This window comes from Leucoraja erinacea, chromosome 20 (assembly GCF_028641065.1).
Source record: "Leucoraja erinacea ecotype New England chromosome 20, Leri_hhj_1, whole genome shotgun sequence".
Lineage (NCBI taxonomy): Eukaryota > Metazoa > Chordata > Chondrichthyes > Rajiformes > Rajidae > Leucoraja > Leucoraja erinaceus.
The window spans coordinates 19,993,195-20,011,789 of record NC_073396.1 but is presented as its reverse complement, the minus strand read 5'-3'; the positions used below and the strand labels follow the sequence as shown (position 1 = coordinate 20,011,789).

General features: G+C 49.4%; 2 protein-coding genes across 4 annotated transcripts in view; one reads left to right on the top strand and one right to left on the bottom strand.

The window, feature by feature from the left end:
* The first annotated feature begins 1,341 nt into the window (after positions 1-1,341).
* Positions 1,342-5,789, top strand: pam16 (presequence translocase associated motor 16). 2 transcript variants are annotated; one of them, XM_055651544.1, is made up of 5 exons: positions 1,342-1,481; positions 1,675-1,759; positions 3,114-3,250; positions 3,589-3,654; positions 5,174-5,789. In XM_055651544.1, exons 1-5 carry the CDS (start codon positions 1,479-1,481, stop codon positions 5,264-5,266), a joined length of 384 nt encoding a protein of 127 aa, XP_055507519.1. In that variant the 5' UTR covers positions 1,342-1,478; the 3' UTR covers positions 5,267-5,789. The 2 variants fall into 2 exon arrangements, with proteins under 2 accessions (XP_055507519.1, XP_055507518.1); XM_055651543.1 differs by lacking the exon at positions 1,675-1,759 and having other exon boundaries at positions 1,409-1,481.
* Positions 5,790-10,037: 4,248 nt separating this feature from the next.
* Positions 10,038-18,595, bottom strand: part of LOC129706904 (zinc finger protein GLIS2-like) — a 41,058-nt gene continuing 32,500 nt past the window's right edge. For both annotated transcript variants that reach the window (XM_055651535.1, XM_055651536.1), the window contains exons 3-7: positions 18,305-18,486; positions 16,612-16,791; positions 11,980-12,113; positions 11,185-11,303; positions 10,038-10,856 (exon numbers count right to left, since the gene is read on the bottom strand). In XM_055651535.1, coding sequence (XP_055507510.1) covers positions 10,063-10,856; positions 11,185-11,303; positions 11,980-12,113; positions 16,612-16,791; positions 18,305-18,486 — 1,409 coding nt within the window. In that variant the 3' untranslated portion in view covers positions 10,038-10,062. The remainder of the gene's footprint in view (positions 10,857-11,184; positions 11,304-11,979; positions 12,114-16,611; positions 16,792-18,304; positions 18,487-18,595) is intronic.

The window sequence follows — 18,595 nt, the reverse complement described above, 5'->3', positions numbered from 1 at the left end:
CTCTCGAATTTGTGGTGGGGGTAGAATTGTGGGGGAGCTGAGTGAGTACAGGCAAATGGGACTTTGAGATTGTACTTGGGAGCTCAAGATTCAAGAGAGTTTATTGTCATGTGTCTGAGATAGGACAATGAAATTCTTGCTTTACTTCAGCACAACAGAATATTGTAGGCATAAATAAATACTGGTACAAACTTGATGGGCTGAATGGCTTTCTTTATATCTAAAGGTAGTATGAGAACAGCTATCTTCTTCTATACTATTACTAAAACTCTCATCTTGTCCTCTTCCGGTTTGCGTTGTTTTTAAATTTGTGCAAAAATGTTACCCTATGTCGCTAGTGTTATTCCGCCACCTTATTTGCTGTTCTCCTCTGCTCCAAGCGCACCAAGTTTTGTTCTGACCGGTGAAATATTACAAAAGTTATTGGTCTGTTATTCACTGGGCCAGCGACGCCCCTTCCGGCACCCGCTGTCAATCACTAGCGCGGAGAATAAAGCTGAAGGAGCGGAGTGTGGGCTGTGTTCGCGGGCAGGGGTTGTGAGCACGACAGGCGCTGGGGACGGGAGCCGCTGAGTGAGTCCGGAGCCGGGTCCTGGAGCCAGTGAGTGTGGCCGGAGCCGGGGCCCGGTGAACCCCAACCCCTTGGTAAGGCCATCAAAATGGCCAAAAGGGACTTCTGCTCCAAGCTGGAGGATGAGACGGATGTTCGGCAGCTGTGGCGGGGTTTGAATGCAATCACCTCCTACAAGGCAAAATCAGGAGGCAGCTCCAATGTCAACGAAGCATCACTCCCTGACGAGCTCAATGTGTTTTACGCACGCTTTGATAGGGAGAACACTGATGTGCCTTCTCAAGCCCCCATTCGCCATGATGGCATTATCTTTGGGCATTACGGTCACAGTCACAGAGATCGACGTCAGAAAATCCTTCAGAGGGGTGACCCCTCGGAAATAATTCGCCAGAACTTGAACTGAGAAGGTGGATTAAGGATTTGGATGGAGCCATTTCAAGTATCCATTGCCTTCCACTGAAGCTGCTTTTATTTTGTATATACAGGAATGCAAAGAGGCAGAAGCGATCTTCCTCTCCTTGTCTCACTGCATTTTAAAATGACTGCCGTCTTTGTCGGAGAATTTGATCTGAACTGTCCAACTTCGCTTTGAGACCCCTTGTGCAAAGATCCTAGAGGAGCTCCTCTAGGATCTTTGCCCTTGTGTGCAAGCTTTCGTCCGGGCAGTCCCGGGACCTGCCGCCAGTCGGCGCCTTGATTCAAAGACCGCCTACGGCCAGCGGAGGGAAGCGTCGGCGGCGCTGTGCGTCCGCCGGTCCAGTAGGAGGGCGCTGCTCCTGGAGGACCGGCCCCGCCGCTGCAGCTTCCGCTCTTGTCCAATTGCGTTCGTCAGCGGCAAGAGCCGCCCTTTGACCCCGCGTGTCCTTGACTCCGGCGACTTCCGGCGAGAGGAGCCGGTCGGTGGAGAATGGTGAGAGTGAGGTGGGGGAGGGGAGAGAGTGAGGGGGTGGGTGTCGGGGAGGGGAGAGTGGTGGGTGTTGGGGTGGATGTGCTGGTCCTGGGGGCAGGGAGCAGCGGCCCCGGCGGGTGGGGTCGGTTCGGTACCCCCGGTGTCCGTGCCCTGGGCCGGCAGTGACTCTGACTCTTCCCCCCCCTGCCCACAGGCCCGGTACCTCGCTCAGATCATCGTGGTGGGCGCCCAGGTGGTGGCGAGAGCGTTTGCCCGAGCGCTGCGCCAGGAGTTTGCCGGTGAGCAGCGATGTCGGTCAGTTCATGGTCCGGGCAGAAACTCCCCCCTCCCCCACGTTGCTCCACCTCCATGGATCAGGACAGCACAGGAACAGGCCCTTCGGCCCACAGTGTCTGCTGAATATGATGCCAAGTTAAACTAATCTCTGCGTGCATGTGGTCCATATCCCTCCATAGACATGTGTCTTATCTTAAAGCCTCTTAAAACCCACTATCAGTTCAGTTTAATTTATTGTCACGTGTACCGAGGTACAGTGAAAAGCTTTTTGTTGCGTGCTAACTAGTCATCGAAAAGACAATACATGAATAAAATCAATCCATTACTATCGTATCTGCCTCCACCACCCCTGTTCCAGGTGCCCAACACCTTCTGTTTAAAAAATACTTGCTCTGCATTTCTTCTTTAAACGTTGCATCTATGTCTCTTGTTTTGTTATAAATTTCATGACATTCGGATTTCCCCACAATTTCCAACATTCCAGAGAAACAGTCCCAGTTCCAAGTCCATCATGTTCTGTGGAGGGCTGGCGGCTTTAACCAGATACATTGCAATTGCCGCCCTTCCAGTGCTTTCATCATCTAATTAAAAACAAATCCAATTAAAAACGGCACAAGCCGTTCAGTGTCAGTTTGTAAATCGCCAGTAGCCCCTCTCGCTGTTCCCTCCAGCATCTCTGCAGCTATATTTCTTTAGTTTCAGTTTTAGAGATGCACTTTTAGAGGTCCACTGAATCCACACTGACTAATACACACTACACACTAGAGGCAATTGACAGCAGCCAATTAACCTGCAAACCCGCACCTGTTTAGAATGTGGCAGGAAACCGGAGCACCCGGAGAAAACCCATGCGGTCATTGGGAGAACACAAATTCTGTACAGACAGCAACTGTGGTCAGGATCGAACCTGGGTCTAAGGCAGCAACTCTGCTGCTGCGCCACTGTGCCGCCCTTCTCTGGCACAGCGGGTAGAGCCAAGCTCGATCCTGATCTTGGGTTCCCCCCTAGTGTGAAGTTTTCACGTTCTCCCTGTGTCCATGTGGGTTTCCTCCGGGTGTTCCGGTTTCCTCCCTCATTCCAAAGACATGTGGGTTTGTAGGTTAATTTGCTTCTTTAAATTGCCACTAGTGTGTAAGGAGTGAATGAGAACATGGAAGAACATAGAACGAGTGTGTGCAGGTGATCAATGGTCGGCGTGGGCATGCTGGGCTGAAGGGTTGATGTCTTTGCTGTATCTTTCAATCAGTCAATCTCATGGGGGGGGGGCAAGGGGTCCTGTTGGGGGTCTGTGTGGGGTTCTCCCTGGGGTTCTGTGTGGGGGTGTGGCTGTTCGGTGACATTACGTGTTCCCTGCAGCCAGCCAGGCAGCGGCGGAGACCCGGGGACGAGCTGGGCAACAGTCTGCCGCAGCCTCCAGCATCTCAGGCTTGTCGCTGCAGGAGGCCCAACAGATACTCAACGTGGGCAAGCTCAGCGCAGAGGAGATTCAGCAGGTGAGGGGAGGGGAGAGAGCCAGGGCGAGGTGAGGGCATGGCCTGGTGGTGACTGAGATGACTGGACCCGTCTGCCCGGTGACTTCATACTGGGCTGGGGCCACTGAGGTGTGGCACCAAAGAGGGGTGTACTCTGTTGAGGGGAGGGGCGAGATCAAGGTGTGGGGAGAGAACGAGGCTGGGGGAGGGTTTGGGGATAGATTGAGACGTGGCGGAGAGGGTGGGGAGAGATTGAGGCATGGGGGAGGGGGGAGACCGAGGTGTGTGGGGAGCACACAAACTTGGTATTAGGCTGACATTGAGATTCTAACCATGATTTTTTTTTCCTTTTGAGACAGAATTACGAGCATTTGTTCAAGGTCAATGATAAATCTGTGGGTGGATCGTTTTATCTGCAATCCAAGGTAAGGTTCTGGGCTCCACACATTCCCCTGTACACTGGACCTATTACTGATTCTGGTTCCAATTCCCCTGGAGATTATCAGACCCTTTGGTCGGTGGAAGGAAACTTTGTGCTTGGTTTCACTGTTAACTACACCTTTATAACCATCTCGCCCCAGAACTGAAGTGTTTTAACTTTCCCAAATAGATGGGGCTGTCATAGTGCCAAGGACTAAGAGGGGGTGAAATTTGTTAAATGTGTTCAGGAAAGTATCCATGCGCAATATGTAGAGGAACCACTAAGGGAGAGGGCAAAGCTTGTCCTTCTCTTATATAAGCGACCACAGTTCCATTAGTTTTAAAACAGTTACGGATAAGAACAGGGCAGGCCCATTAGTTTAAAATTCTGAATTGGGGAAAGGCCGTCTTTGATGGCATTAGACAGGAACTTGCTTAACATGATCGGAGGGCAAAGGGACGATCAAAAATGGGATACTTTTAAAAGTGTGATGACAAGAGTTCAGTGCATGCATGTTCCTGTTCGATTGAAGGAAGCCTGGATGACGAGAAAAATTGAGGTTCTAGTCAGGAAAAAGGAGGAGGCAAGGGCCAGGTATAGGCAGCTGGGATCAAGTGTATCCCTGGAGGAGTTTCAGGAACTGAATACTTAAGAAGGAAATCAGGAGGGCAAAAAGCAGGTAAGAGAATTTGCAGATAATTTGAATGAAAATAATTGTATTAAGAGAAAGTGGGTAACTAGAAAGAATGGGGCTCTTCAGAAACCAAAGCCGTCATTTCTCAGTGGAGTCGCAGGAGATGGGACGGGTCCTCAGTGAGTATTTCTCCTCTGTTTTTACCATGGACAAAGACAATGAAGACTGGGGCACTTGAGACAGTTAATGGAAATGTATTGAGAACAGTCCGTATTACAATCGAGGAGATGCTGGATGTGCTAAAGCATATGACAATAGATAAATCTCCCGGGCCTGATCATATAAATCTGAGGACACTGTGGGAAGCCAGAGAAGAAACTGCTGAGCCCTGGCTTAGATGTATGAATCATGGATGAGTTGCCAGAAGACTGGATGGTGGTTAATGTTGTGCCTCTATTGAAGAACATGTTCAAGAGACAGCCTGGGAACGATAGACCAGTGAGCCAAATAATCTGTGGTGGGCAAGGTACTGGAGAGGATTCTGAGAGATAAAATATATATGCATTTGGATAGATAGGGACTGATTAGGGATAGTCAGCATGGTTTTGTACGTTCTGCATGGCAGGCTTCATGGAACGAAGCAGAAGGTGGTGGTGGAGGATTGTTTTTTGATCTTGAGGCCTGTGACTAATGACGTGCGTCAGTGTTCGGTGCTGGGTCCATTGCTGTTTGTGGTTTATATCAATGATTTGGATGATTAACAAGTTTGTAGATGACACTCAGGTGCGTCACGATCATACATGGTGAAGGCGTTCATTAAGGCAAGCAGCAGCTGAAGCTTTGTAAAACTCAAACCTTTAACTTTTCCTGTCAATTTTTGCTGTTGCAGGTGGTCAGAGCAAAGGAAAGGCTCGAAGAGGAGCTGCACATCAAAGCAATGGAGCAGGAGAGGAAGGAACAGACCAAGCGGTCAGAGACATGACCCTCGGATATCTCCCCCTCCCCCCCCGGGCCACCTGTGGTTTGCTTCATTACTGCGTAACTTCCACTGGATATCCAGCGGTCTTTGCTCAGTCCCATGTTGACTGAGGACTTGGATCTCACTCGCTTCCCTGAACTTGCTGGACACCTGTGAATACTTGCTGCATGGATGAAATACTTTGTGATGCGACATCGCTGTTAGTCCAACTGCTGGTCTGTTCCACTCCCACAGCCATTTTAGGTAGGAATATTACTAATTGGACTCTTCCGTTATGTTACTTAGATTGGGTCAGTGTTTCCAATGGGAAGTGGATGCAGATGAGATCATGTCAACCTTCAGTCATCTTCAGCTAATAAAGCAAAGCCCTGGGTTTGAACCATTGTAAACAGAATTGCCAACTCAAGAGTGTATCACAGCGAGACCCTGGACAGTGATGGTGAGCAAAACTGTCTACCTTGTGGAATATCATCTTGCAAAATTCTGTCATTGTAACTTAATTGTAAATAAAATTCTATTTCCAAAATTTACTCCATCAGACAAATATATTTATAAAAGGCAGGGCACGGTCTGTGGGCTGTTCCTTGCGTTGGAAAACATGCTGAAGTTGAGGGACTTTACAGCTCTGCCCCTCCCACACAGGGCAAGATGAGTTGGATCCCATGGTATAGATCACGTCAAACTATTTAAGTCTGGAGCACCTGATGTCAGGTTTTTAGTTTGTCTTTTAACTAATGAAGTGTGCGGGAAATTAAATGAGTTAATTCTTTACAAAATACAAAGTGCTGGAGAAACTCAATGGGTCAGGCAGCATCTGTGGAGGGAATGGTCAGACATTTTGTGTTGGGGCCCTTCACTCTGAAAAAGGGACCCAACCCGAAACATCACCAGTGCATTCCCTCTATACAGATGCTGCCTAACTTGCTGGGTTCCTTGTGCACATTGTTTTGCTCTGGATTTCATCATTCTTGTTGATCAATCCTTTGATGGAAGAATGGTAAATATTGCTATGTCTGCCAACCAGAGGCTGGCACCCCAGTTCTTGCCCCATTTCACCCCATGCCCGTTATTGCCCTGGTGCAGTGCCTTCAGCTTCCCCAAGCTCTTCCACCTTTATGACCTGACGTTGATGGGTTTGATGATGTAGCCGAGGTCACGACTCTATAGGGTCTTGAGTAACCTGCGGAAAGTTTTGTTGGCAACTCTGAAATTACGTTTGCGAGTTTTTCAATTATTTAATTAAGATGACAGGGGCCAAAGTTTAAAGGAGATAAGTGGTGCATTTTTGTTGTTGCAGAGGGCGGTGGATGCCTGGAACAAGCTGCCATGGGTGGCAGTGGAGGCTGAGACAATAGTGCCATTTAACAGGCTTTTAGATTGCCACATGGATAAGTCGGGAATTAATCGCAAGCAGGCAGAGGAGATTAGTTTAACATGGCATCAACCCCTGCACAGACTTTGTGGGCCAAAGGGCTGTTTGTCTGTTTAATAATTGAGTGTGCTTCTGTCCTCTGTTCGAATGCCTGATTGCCTTGATACATGAGCGAGTGTTTGAACTTGGAGAGGTGACTAATTGGCTGACTGGTTTTGGACATCTCAACCATAAGCAGGTAACAATAGAAGGTGTAAGAAGCTCGGCCTTGTGATTAAGGGTCAAGAACAAGAGCCCTGATTGGGCACCGACCAAGTGACAGGTAGAAACCAACACAATTTGTAAATTAACAAATTAAACTTTATTGTCGTTTTCCCTCAAGTTCTAAGTCCCTGTGACGGTGACTTCAGTACACGACGACACCTTGAGCTTATAAACTAATGCTACCCAGTGAATCTCCATCACAGAGCCACTGACTCCGATTGTACTGTGAAAAAGGCACTTGGAACGTGTTTAAAAATACTGCTGGGACAATGAGGAATGTCAAGTCGTCTGATCGAGACCCAGTTGGGTCTTGTCCGATAAGTATCCGCACCATACAATGGACTGTTAACAATCCTTAATCACTATTGTTTAGCTTATTAATACTACAGGATGGGAAGGGGCATTTGGTACAGATAAGTCCGACCCTCTCGGGTCTGGGTTCATGTAACGGTAGTATACAGTGTGCAGCCTGCAGAAAGATAAACTTTTCTTTGTCTTAGAAATAGTAAAATTAATAAGCGGCTTATAAAGTTTGACAAACATTTGACGGGCAGCACACAGGATGTACGCTTTGTCGGCCACTGCTTCCCCTGGCAACAGTACGGCGCTCTCACCAACAACTGGTCCAGTGGCTCCAGGGCAACTGTTTGCCACTGAACATCAGCGTGGCTGATCATCCACACGTCGTTCTGCCCAAGGGACAGGATCGGTGGGTGAGTTGGAAACCAACCACTGCTGCAGGTTTTGAACTCTGCTTTACTGGCTCTCAAACTGAAAACAACATTTATCTATATAATCAACATGTTTTATATATATATTATATATATATATATATAGTCAATAACAAGCTACAATGTCCCATGGTGCTTCATGGGAATGTTGGCACACATCTAACATCAAGCCATACATGATGTTGGGTCATGACCAGACACCTGGCCGCGGAGGTAGGTTGAAGGAATGTCTACAGTGTTTGGGGAACCAGGCCTGAAGAACGGAGATCTCGGACATGAGCAGAACCAGAGGTGAGTACAGCGATAGGGAGAGGCGAGGCTGAAGAGGAATTTGAAACGTGGATGAGTAATTTAAAGGTTTGGGTGCCGGGTGGGATTTGGGGTTAGTTCGGACAGGCCCAGCGCAAGCTTTTCTCAAGGGTACAAGCTGCAAGTCTAGTCATGTTGGAACTGTCACCTGGAGGTTAAATAAAGGGCAAATCAGGGTTTTAGTAGGAGGCGAGCTGATGCCTGTTGCAAGATGTGTGGTGCACGTACAGTTGTAGGGACCTGGAAAGTGTTGCCGGGGGGGGTTGGTGGAGTCAGATACCATAGTGACATTTAAGAGGCTTTTAGATAGGCAAATGGATATGAAAGGAATGGAGGGATATGGATCACGTGCAGGCAGAGATTAGTTTAACTTGGACATTGTGGGCTGAAGGGCCTGTTCCTGTACTGTTTCATGTACAAGTTGTACGTGTGAGTTTGTGAAGAGAACATTAAGTAGTGTACACCCAGCGAGCCGGAGGTTAAAGATTCTGTCTCTTGGGAGTCCTGGGCTGCTCTGTTTAACAAAGCTAAATGTTGCCGTGTTTAGAGAAGGCAGTGGAAGGGAACAGCTAGATGGCAAACATTGACAACAGGAATTTACAGGACGAGGCTAAAGGGGTGTGGAATTATGCAGGGCTGTCAGTGGAATTAGGTCAGGAACTGGAACAATGATCACCTGTGCCCTAGACTTAGCGTTTTATAACCAATCACTACAAAGAATAAATTACCCTCAAACCTGAGCAAAAGTCCTAGGAGACTGCAGGAAGTGGATAAATACAGTTAAAATCCGTCAATTCAGACACACCTTAAATAACAAATAGGAGATTCCATAAGTGTATAAAATATTTACCGATAGCTGTGCATGTCACCCACACTGGGGGCAAGGTACTCAACACTTTCCCTCTCACAGTTGGGGTCAGAACAGACACGAGGCTGTATAAGGTTACTATTTGTCACCCTGTACATAACCAACTGTAGATTCCAGATGTAGATTTGTGCAATTTGTAGTCCCCATTTAACCTTTTTTGTCAGACACTTTGCAAGTGTGAAGTAGTGACAAAAATCACTGCTCCAGTTGCTGAGTCGTGATATTTAGCAGCCATTATGGGCACTCCAGTAAAGGGGCTGAATAAGTACAGCTGGCACGACTGAAACAAAGCCTAAATATCCCCCAACCCCCGAGTGATGGACACGGCACAGGGTGATCTACAGCCCCGAGACACATCCACACTCCCGCTGGACGATCCTGACAAGGTGTTCCCTGTCCACAATAATAGCTGCCACCTCATCCCTACTGACCCCTTCCCGCGACACCCCAGTCCTGCTCACCCCTATCACTGACAATTCCACAACCCCCCACTGCCTCTTCCTGATCCAAATCCCTACCCACTGTATGATTCCAAATCCAATCATTCACAAATTGGAATTGAAGTCTCCAACAATCTCATGATGATCATTTCAAGTCAAACCACAATTTTCTGGACAAACTCAACAGATCAGGGAGCATCTCGAGCAAATGAACAGGTGATATCTAATGTCAGGACCTCTACATACTCAAAATCCTAACCAGAAGCATCTGTCCATCCCACCACAGATACAGCCTGACCCACCACGTTCTTCCAGCAGTTGTGTTGAGATTCCAGCATCTGCAGTTCCTTGTATCTCCACGATCATTTCATGCTTCATTTGTTGACAGGTTTCTAGTATCAATGAACAATCCGAATGATCTGTACAAAACAAAGAGATCTGTACTGATTTAAAGCGAGGTGGGAAGTGTGTGCTGAAGTCCTCAGTATCTCCAGGGTCAAGGTGGTCCTCTTGCTGCTCCTAGCACTGGCTCAGGCTCTCGTCCTGCAAGGTGTGGGCAATCGCCGAGTCTTCATCTCATCGGGACCGTCTTCAGGAAGCTCTGGGCACCAAGTTGCCCTCCTCTTCCTGCAACAGACCCTGCTCTACTGCAGAAGAATTCAATATCTTGCTCGCCCCCACTGCTCAGTTCGAGTACGTTACTGCTGGACAAGAGGTGGAGATGTTGACTAAGGCAGCTGCCAGCACACCTCTGTGTTGGGGGAGGGGAATATGGGAAGGGGGTGGGGGGGGGAAGAAGAGGGGAGGGGGGCTGTTCAGTTCACCACCGCAGGTTTGAGGAGGACGGAGCCGGGGGGGATGACCACCCAAGCCGCGGGGAGGGAGTCAGCTGTCGGCAGGGAGGCCATTCGGCCCGATAAGTCTATCACAGCTCCAGGGTGCATGGAGAAGCCTTCTGCCGGTGGCCTCAGTCGCCCCTCCAGTGAAGGGAAGCCTTTCACTTTGCCCTCCTGTCTCCGACAGGCTGCTGCCCTGGGTTTGGTGGTGGCTGGCCGCTGGGGGTGGCTCTGGGGTCCGGCCACCAAGGACATCAGTGGAAGGCCGAGAGCACTGGCAGACACCGGTGACACCAGCGGTGTTTTGGCCAGGTTTATGGGAGTGCCGTTGAGGGAAATGACGGAGCTGGGCACGGCGGTGAAGGGGGAAGAGGCCACGCTGCTGCTGGTCAAGGGGCTGAGGTCCAGTGGGGCAGGGTGCATGGGTATGGGCAGAGACCCCCTTAGCCCCTGCAGGGGAAGGTTCCCGAAGATGGCGGCAGGGTTGGGGATGATGATCTGCGAGCCGCTGAGGTAGGGCATGTCCAGCCCTGCAGGATTCTTCACCACCTGCCGCAGCTTCAGCAGCCCCTGCTGCTCCGGCGAAACAAAGTGGCCGTGGGCCTTGATGTGCTTGCGCAGGGAGCTGGGGTCTGTGTACCTCTTGTGGCAGCCCGGCATCTTGCAGTAGTACGGTTTGTCCACGTAATGCGTCCGGGTGTGTTTGAAACGGTCGCTGGAGTTGGAGTATCGTTTGTTGCAGCCTTCGTAAGGACAGATGTAGGGCTTCTCACCTGCAGAACGGTGACACCAACACATAGATCAGTGCAGCACAGGAACAGGCCCCAACGCCCACAGTGTCTGTGCCAAACATGATACCAAGACAAACTGATCACTCCTGTCACACATGATCCATATCCATCCAGGTTCTATTAAAACCCTCATAAACACCACTATCGTATCTGCCTGCACCACCACCACCCCTGGCACTGCTCATACTCAATCATCCCCCCCCAGCCAATCTTCAGTTACAGTCTGACCCACCTTTCCCATGACATTTTCAGCCCCCTGGCCAATTCCTTCTCCAACCCCACGACTGACCCCATGACCCCCGGCTCTCACCTGTGTGTGAGCGATTGTGGATTTTGAGGTTCTCCAGCCGGGAGAAGCTTTTGTTGCAGGTGGGACAGCGATGAGGCTTCTCGTTGGTGTGAGTCCGAATATGGATCAACATCTTGTACCTAGTCGGGGAGATAGAGTTGGTCAACCCAGCACAGATCAGAGCATTCCAGCTGCCCCCGAACTCCCATCACAGGTGAAGGAAAGGGCTCCCATCTCCTCCACAGCGATGGTGGCCACAACATCCAAAGTAAAGATACATTGGTGGGAGCAGCCTTCCTCTCTCTGCTCGTCGCTCAACCCCACAACCTGCATGTGGATTATTTTCCAGTTTGCAGTACAACCTTCTACTTTCACCCTTGTTCTTCAATCACATCTGATCACCCCAGCACAGACTCCCTGCCCTCATCCTTCTGCCTTCTCTGCACGCCACCACGATAGAGCCATACCCAGCAGGACAGGGCTGCTCCTGGGGCAGTGAGAAGCTCATGAACAAAGGACCATCGACAAGGTCTTTGTTGTCCACAACTCTCTTCCCACCCTCTACAGATGCACTGTAGAAAGTATCCTATCGGGATGCTTCACTGCTTGCTTTAGCCTAAGCCTTGCAACCTCACCCCCCCTCCCCCCTCCCATTGCCTCTATCTGCACCATGCTGCCTCACAGACTTGTCACACCCCAGTCATCTCTTCTCCATCCTCCCATTGGGTAGAAGATGCCCACAATCTCCAAACTCTCCCCACGCTGCACCACCCTCCCCTGTGGGGATGGGGGAAGGGGGCAGGGAGTGGCCAGTACCTGGCGTTGAAGCCCTTGCCCCGACGGGCACACCCCTCCCAGAGGCAGCAGTAGCCAGTCTCCTTCTCTGGCTTCACATGGAAATCATTCACATGGTCAACCAGGTCCTGGAGCGAATCAAACAGCTGATTACACTGCAGGGGTCAGAGAGCAGAGTGGTCAGAGAGAGGGGGGGGGGTGGGGGGTGGGGAGAGGAGGGAGGGGGGGGGGGGGGGGGGGAAGGAGTGGACAGCATTTTAGTACATGTGACAACAAAGTACCATCCAACCATTTAGGCTGTGGGCCGAGGAGCTTTTTTCGTTCAGGTTCGTGGCCCAACTCACGGAACTACCTACATTTTTAACATATTGTGCAAAAATATTATATAAATCATTCCTGAAACTCGTCAAGACCAAAACCAGCACATTTCTAAGAAATATGAGAAATACCTCAAATTTTCTGAGTAGTAATTGCCCAATCAATGCACGTTTGACATTGTGGTCGGACGCAAATTTACCAATCCCGCGCTTTGTTTTATGGTCGCTAGGCAGCGAGGACCCTGGGATCATGGCTGCCTCCTCATTACATCAAAACAATTACAAGGTTTCCAAGAATAAAGGTAATGCTCACCTTGCTGATGATTTTGTTTTTCAATTGATTTATCTTTATAAAGCTATGATGTAAACTGTTAAATAAAAATGATAAATAACAAATGTAGAGCTAGGGTTAGGATTAGGGGGTCAGTCGATCGGGCTTGTCGGTAGGCAGATGGATACTGTGGAGGATCGGCCGGGCCTCGGTGGGTGGTGAGTGTTGGGCCGGGCCTCTGGTGGGTGCTGCGAGGGGTTGGTTGGGCTGTCAGGCTGCCGGTGTTGCAGCAAGCGTGCGGGCGGGCTGACGGAGCCAGCGCTATGGGGGTGCTGAAGGCGGCGTGCAGGGCAGTGCTGCTCCCCACCATCACCACCAGAACGCCATGCTGGCCGAGGTGGACACGCTGCGGGGCCACACGTACGGAGCCCGCAGCCGGTCCCAAAGCGGCTCCAGCTCCAGCCGTGGGCAGCTCTAGAAGGGGGGCGAGTTAGGGTTAGGCATTTCCCTGTCAGTGGAAGATGCCTTAGCCTTCCCCCAGCCTCGCACTGCCCCAGTCCCACTTCAGCCGTGACTCCCACTCTGCACACTGCGGCAGTCTCATTTAAAAAAACCTCACAATTATATTCATTATATTATTTTTATATATAATTATACATAATTCTATGATTATAGTCAAATTCACAAGTCATATATTATGTGTGTGTGCATATACACACACACACACGCGCACACACACACATGTGTGTATATATATATATATATACATATACACACACACATATATACATACATATGCACATACATATATACACACACACATATACATACATATGCACATACATATATATACACACACACATATATACATAGACACACACACATATATATATATATATATACACATATATACATACATAAATACATGTGTGTGTGTATGTATATATGATAATATATGGTTTAAAGTCTGAAGAAGGGTTTCAGTCTGAAATATCAGTCTGAAGAAGGGTTTCGGCCTGAAACATTGCCTATTTCCTTCGCTCCATAGACGCTGCTGCACCCGCTGAGTTTCTCCTGCATATTTGTGTTCCTATGGTTTAAAGAGACTGCAACACGGAAATAGGCTCCCCATGGTGTAATATGGGCATTGGACACTAGATGGCGCTTACTTTTTCGATCTCATTTTCAAATTAGTTTAATGAATTAATGTGCAACTTTTGGCACTGACGAGTTATGACCTCAATTATATTTTATCTAAATCTGTGCAAAATTTCATGTAAATCCGAGACATGGGTCACAAAAGTTGATTTCTAGACACATTTTTGATGCTCGGCCCACAGCCTAATTGCACCATTATTCTTGGTTGGAAATAACAGGATCAAGTAGAGACTCCTAAAGCACTCCAGTAGTTACATTCTTGTAGCCTGAACATGCCCCATTTATTCCAGCTCATTGCCTCTTGTGATAACCCTTCACCGTTCCTAAGCTAGCCAAGAATATAAAGTAGGATAGTAAAAGCTTCTTTAGGTATGTAAAGAGGAAATAACTAGTTAAGACCAAAGTTGGACCCTTGAAGACTGAAAAAGGTGAATTTATTATGGGGAACAAGGAAATGGCAGATGAGTTGAACAGGTACTTTGGATCTGTCTTCACTAGGGAAGACACGAACAATCTTCCTGATATAGTAGTGGCCAGAGGATCTGGGGTGACAGAGGAACTGAAGGAAATCCACATTAGGCAGGAAATGGTGTTGGATAGACTGATGGGACTGAAGGCTGATAAATCCCCAGGGCCTGATGGTTTGCATCCCAGGGTACTTAAGGAAGTGGTTCTAGAAATCGTGGATGCTTTGGTGATAATTTTCCAATGTTCTATAGACTCAGGATCAGTTCCTGTGGATTGGAGGGTAACTAATGTTATCCCACTTTTTTAAGAAAGGTGGGAGAGAGAAAACAGGGAATTATAGACCATTTAGCCTGACATCGGTGGTGGGGAAGATGCTGGAGTCAATTATAAAAGATGAGATAGCCGAACATTTGGATAGCAGTAGCAGGATCGGTCCGAGACAGCATGGATTTACGAAGGGGAAATCATGCTCGACTAATCTCTGGAATTTTTTGAAAATGTAACTAGGAAATTGGACAAGGGAGAGCCAGTGGATGTAGTGTACCTGGACTTTCAGAAAGCATTTGATAAGGTCCCACATAGGAGATTAGTGGGCAAAATTAGGGCACATGTTATTGGGGGTAGAGTGCTGAGATGGATAGAGAAGTGGTTGGTATACAGGAAACAAAGAGTAGGGATTAACGGGTCCCTTTCAGAATGGCAGGCAGTGACTAGTGGGGTACTGCAAGGCTTGGTGCTGGGACCACAGCTATTTACAATATACATCAATGATTTGGATGAAGGGAGCACAATCTCATTAAAGCTCCACTCCTTCATATGAATGTATTGCCGTTCTATGTCATTACTGTAAAAAAGGACATAAACTACAACCGTTCAAATTTCTGTTCCATAAGTGTTTTTCTCAGCAGATTGGAATGCCACCAGGGAGGTCCACATTGCCGGGCCGTCACTGAGCGTTCTGGCCCATCAACGGCCTTGCCTCGCTAGTAATCACTTGGGAAGCTTCATACACGGCACCACTCTGGAGTTTAGAAGGATGAGAGGAGATCTCATTGAAACATAAGATTGTTAAGGGTTTGGACACGCTAGAGGCAGGAAACATGTTCCCGATGTCGGGGGAGTCCAGAACCAGGAGCCACAGTTTAAGATTAAGGAGTAAGCCATTTCAAACAGAGATGAGGAAACACTTTTTCTCACAGAGAGTGGTGAGTCTGTGGAATTCTCTGCCTCAGAGGGCGGTGGAGGCAGGTTCTCTGAATGCTTTCAAGAGAGAGCTAACTAGGGCTCTTAAAAATAGCAGAGTCAGGGGATATGGGGAGAAGGCAAGAACGGGGTACTGTTTGGGGATGATCAGCCATGATCTCATTGAATGGCGGTGCTGGCACGAAGGGCCGAATGGCCTACTCCTGCATCTATTGTCTGTTGTCTATTGTTCCATGCAGACACATGGCCCTGTTATCTGAGCTCTTCTGCAACAGGCGTTTCTGGGGCACCTAGTTAAATGTCTGCTGGAAATCCAGCTACACTCTATCTGTAGATTGAGAATATCCAAGAGGCCGGTTATGGGAGACAGATGTTCGAGTCGTGATCTGACATCCCATGTAACGGAGAATGTGGGAGGCATGTTTCCATCCCAGGCTGGATGCCAGGGTTGAGCACAGACACTGAGCCACAGCTGTCACACGAGGGTGCGTTCAGGGACTTGGCAGCAGCAGCTGTAGACAGTGCAGGGACGGAGCCCACCAGAGCCACGGGTCCCTCAATGGGGGGGGGGGGGGGTCCCAGGCTCGGGCGGGTGAGCTTCCAGTCTCTCTGCCACTGTGATGTGTGGGGACGGGGACTCGTCACCTCCACGGGTTAGATTGATAGATACAACATGGAAACAGGCCCTTCGACCCACCGAGTTCATGCTGACTATCGATCACTCGTTCAAACTAGTTCACGCGAGTCTGAAGAAGGGTTCCGACCTGAAATGTCTACTATCCCTTTTCTCCAAAGATGCTGCCTGATCTGCTGAGTTACTGCAGCATTTTATGTCTATCTTCTCACACTATCTTTTCCTGTCAATTCATTCTCCTGCCTTTCCACATGACAATGACCCTATTCTGCAGGGATATTGAATATCCATCTATTCCCTACATTTCCATGTGCCTGTCTAAAAGCCCATGTTATCCCCCTTTCACATTAACTTCCTCAACGCTCGAGGCAATTGACAGAGGGCTAATTAACCTACAAACCCGCATGTCTTTGGGATGTGGGTGGAAACCGGAGCACCCAGAGGAAATCTATGCAGGGCGAACAGGCAAACTCCACATAGACAGCACCCGACGTCAGGATCAAACCCATGTCTGACGTGTTAATCAGCGGCTCTACCTGCTGTTGAACACAACACTGTACCGTCCCTGTCACCACACACAGGCGCCCAGCTACAGCACGTACCTTGCGCCAGTGACAGGCCAGCTGTTCCAATGGCAGATCCAGCAGGTTGGGCATGTCCTTGGGCGGCGACACCAGCATGGAGGAGGGCAGGTGGACCGGGCTGGAGGAGCCCAGAGGCAGGAAGAACTGGAACGTCTGAGAGCTCGGACTCCCCTCCAGGAAGCGGGGCGTCAGGGCATCCTGCAGCAGTGGCAGATAACTTTAACTCACCCGCAGCCCCTCCTTTGTTTCAACTTGTATAACAGTACAGGTGCACAACCTTTTATCCGGAGTTCTGGAAACCGAAAAACTCCGAAAACCAGCCATTTTTCCCAGGATGTCGTCTGCACACCAAAGCTCACGTTTGGCACCAAACTTGTCCCCGAAACGACCCACGGTCAACCCGTACTATGCCACCAGTTAAACTAATAATTGCTGCCAGTTAGTTTGTACATAAGTTCATAAGTCGGGGACACAGGGGCAGGAGTTCCGCAGCCGACATGGGGCTGCAGCCCGCGCGGTCCGGTTGTAGCTCCGACCCCGGCAAATCATTCAATCCATGCCCGCAGAGCTCCGCGAATGTTGGGATCGGCGGCGTCGCCGCTGGGATACCAGCGGGGAGCGGGCAATCCTTACCGGGTCGCCGTGCGGTAAGCTCCGGAGCGCTGTGGCTGCTGACTCCCAACATTCGCGGAGCTGGGACTGCGGGCGTCCGGCCGCGGGCTATTTGGAGCGCCGCGCAGCCAGGGGTAGAGTTAACCGGAGCTCCAATTCCCAGACATGGGAGTTCCTAAGAATTAAAGTTTCCCCCTTACCCCCTATAAAATCCCTCCAAAGCCTAACATTTATGCAATGACCCCCGGTCTCCTGTACCAGCCGCTCTCCACCACCGCCGCGCTACCTACCCCATTGAAACGAAAATGTCCGAAATCTCCTGGAAGGCCTTGTCACTGCACCATCACAGCACCAGGCCCCTCAGCTCACAATGTCCTTGCACACGATGCCAGTTAAACTAATCTCTGCCTGTACATAAGTTCATAAGACACATGCAGGATTAGGACATTCGCCCATCGAGTCCCGCTCCATCAAACAAGAGTCCCTATAGCCATTCTCCAGCCTTTGTGTGCTATAGGAATATAATAGAATCCCATTCCATGTACCCCAAACTACTCCTGCCTACATGGAGTGAAACCATCTCATACAGGAGTGAACCTTGATCCCAGAGGCCACGCAGAGCTCTGTTTGCTTCTCGTTTATCATCTACATTACTCAACAAATTAACTTCAGCATTCGTTGGATTTGATATAAAGCTTTGCCTTTCTGACTGCCTACCCTATCTATGCCTTTCAAAATGTTATATGTTTCTGTCGTCTGCTCCCAACCTCCAGCATTCGAGAGAAAACAATCCAAGTCTGTCCACCCTGTCCCTGTAGCTAATACCCCCTAGACCAGGCATCACACTGGTAAACCACTGCATCCTTTCCAAAGCCTCCACATTCTTCCTATAATGGAGTGAGCAGAATGGCACGTAATACTCCAAATGCGGCCTGACCAAAGTGCTATTGAGCTGCATCACATTCTTATACTCCATGCCCTGGCCAATGAAGGCAAGCATACCGTACACCACCATTCCCACTCTGTCCACTTGTTGCTTCTCTCGGAGAGGCATGGACTCGCCGGTGTTTGTGCCGTTACCCTGGTGTCTGATACTCACGGTGCTGACACCAGGAGACGCTTCTCCTCCGTCCTGCAGGTCGTCGGGCAGCAAGGCCGAGGGGGGCGGAGAGTCGAGGCCGGAGCTGGGGGACAAGCTGAGGTCCACGATGGACACCGAGCTCCGGGCGGGGGAGAAACGGGCGTCTTGCTTCTCCTGAGCCTGGTGCAGGATGAACGGACCTGGAACAAGAGCAAGGGTGTGAGAGCAGGGCAGGGTTATAACGGCGAGGATGGATGTCACTGGCAAACACAACCACAAGTACAGGGCCTATTAACAGAAGGAGCAGCC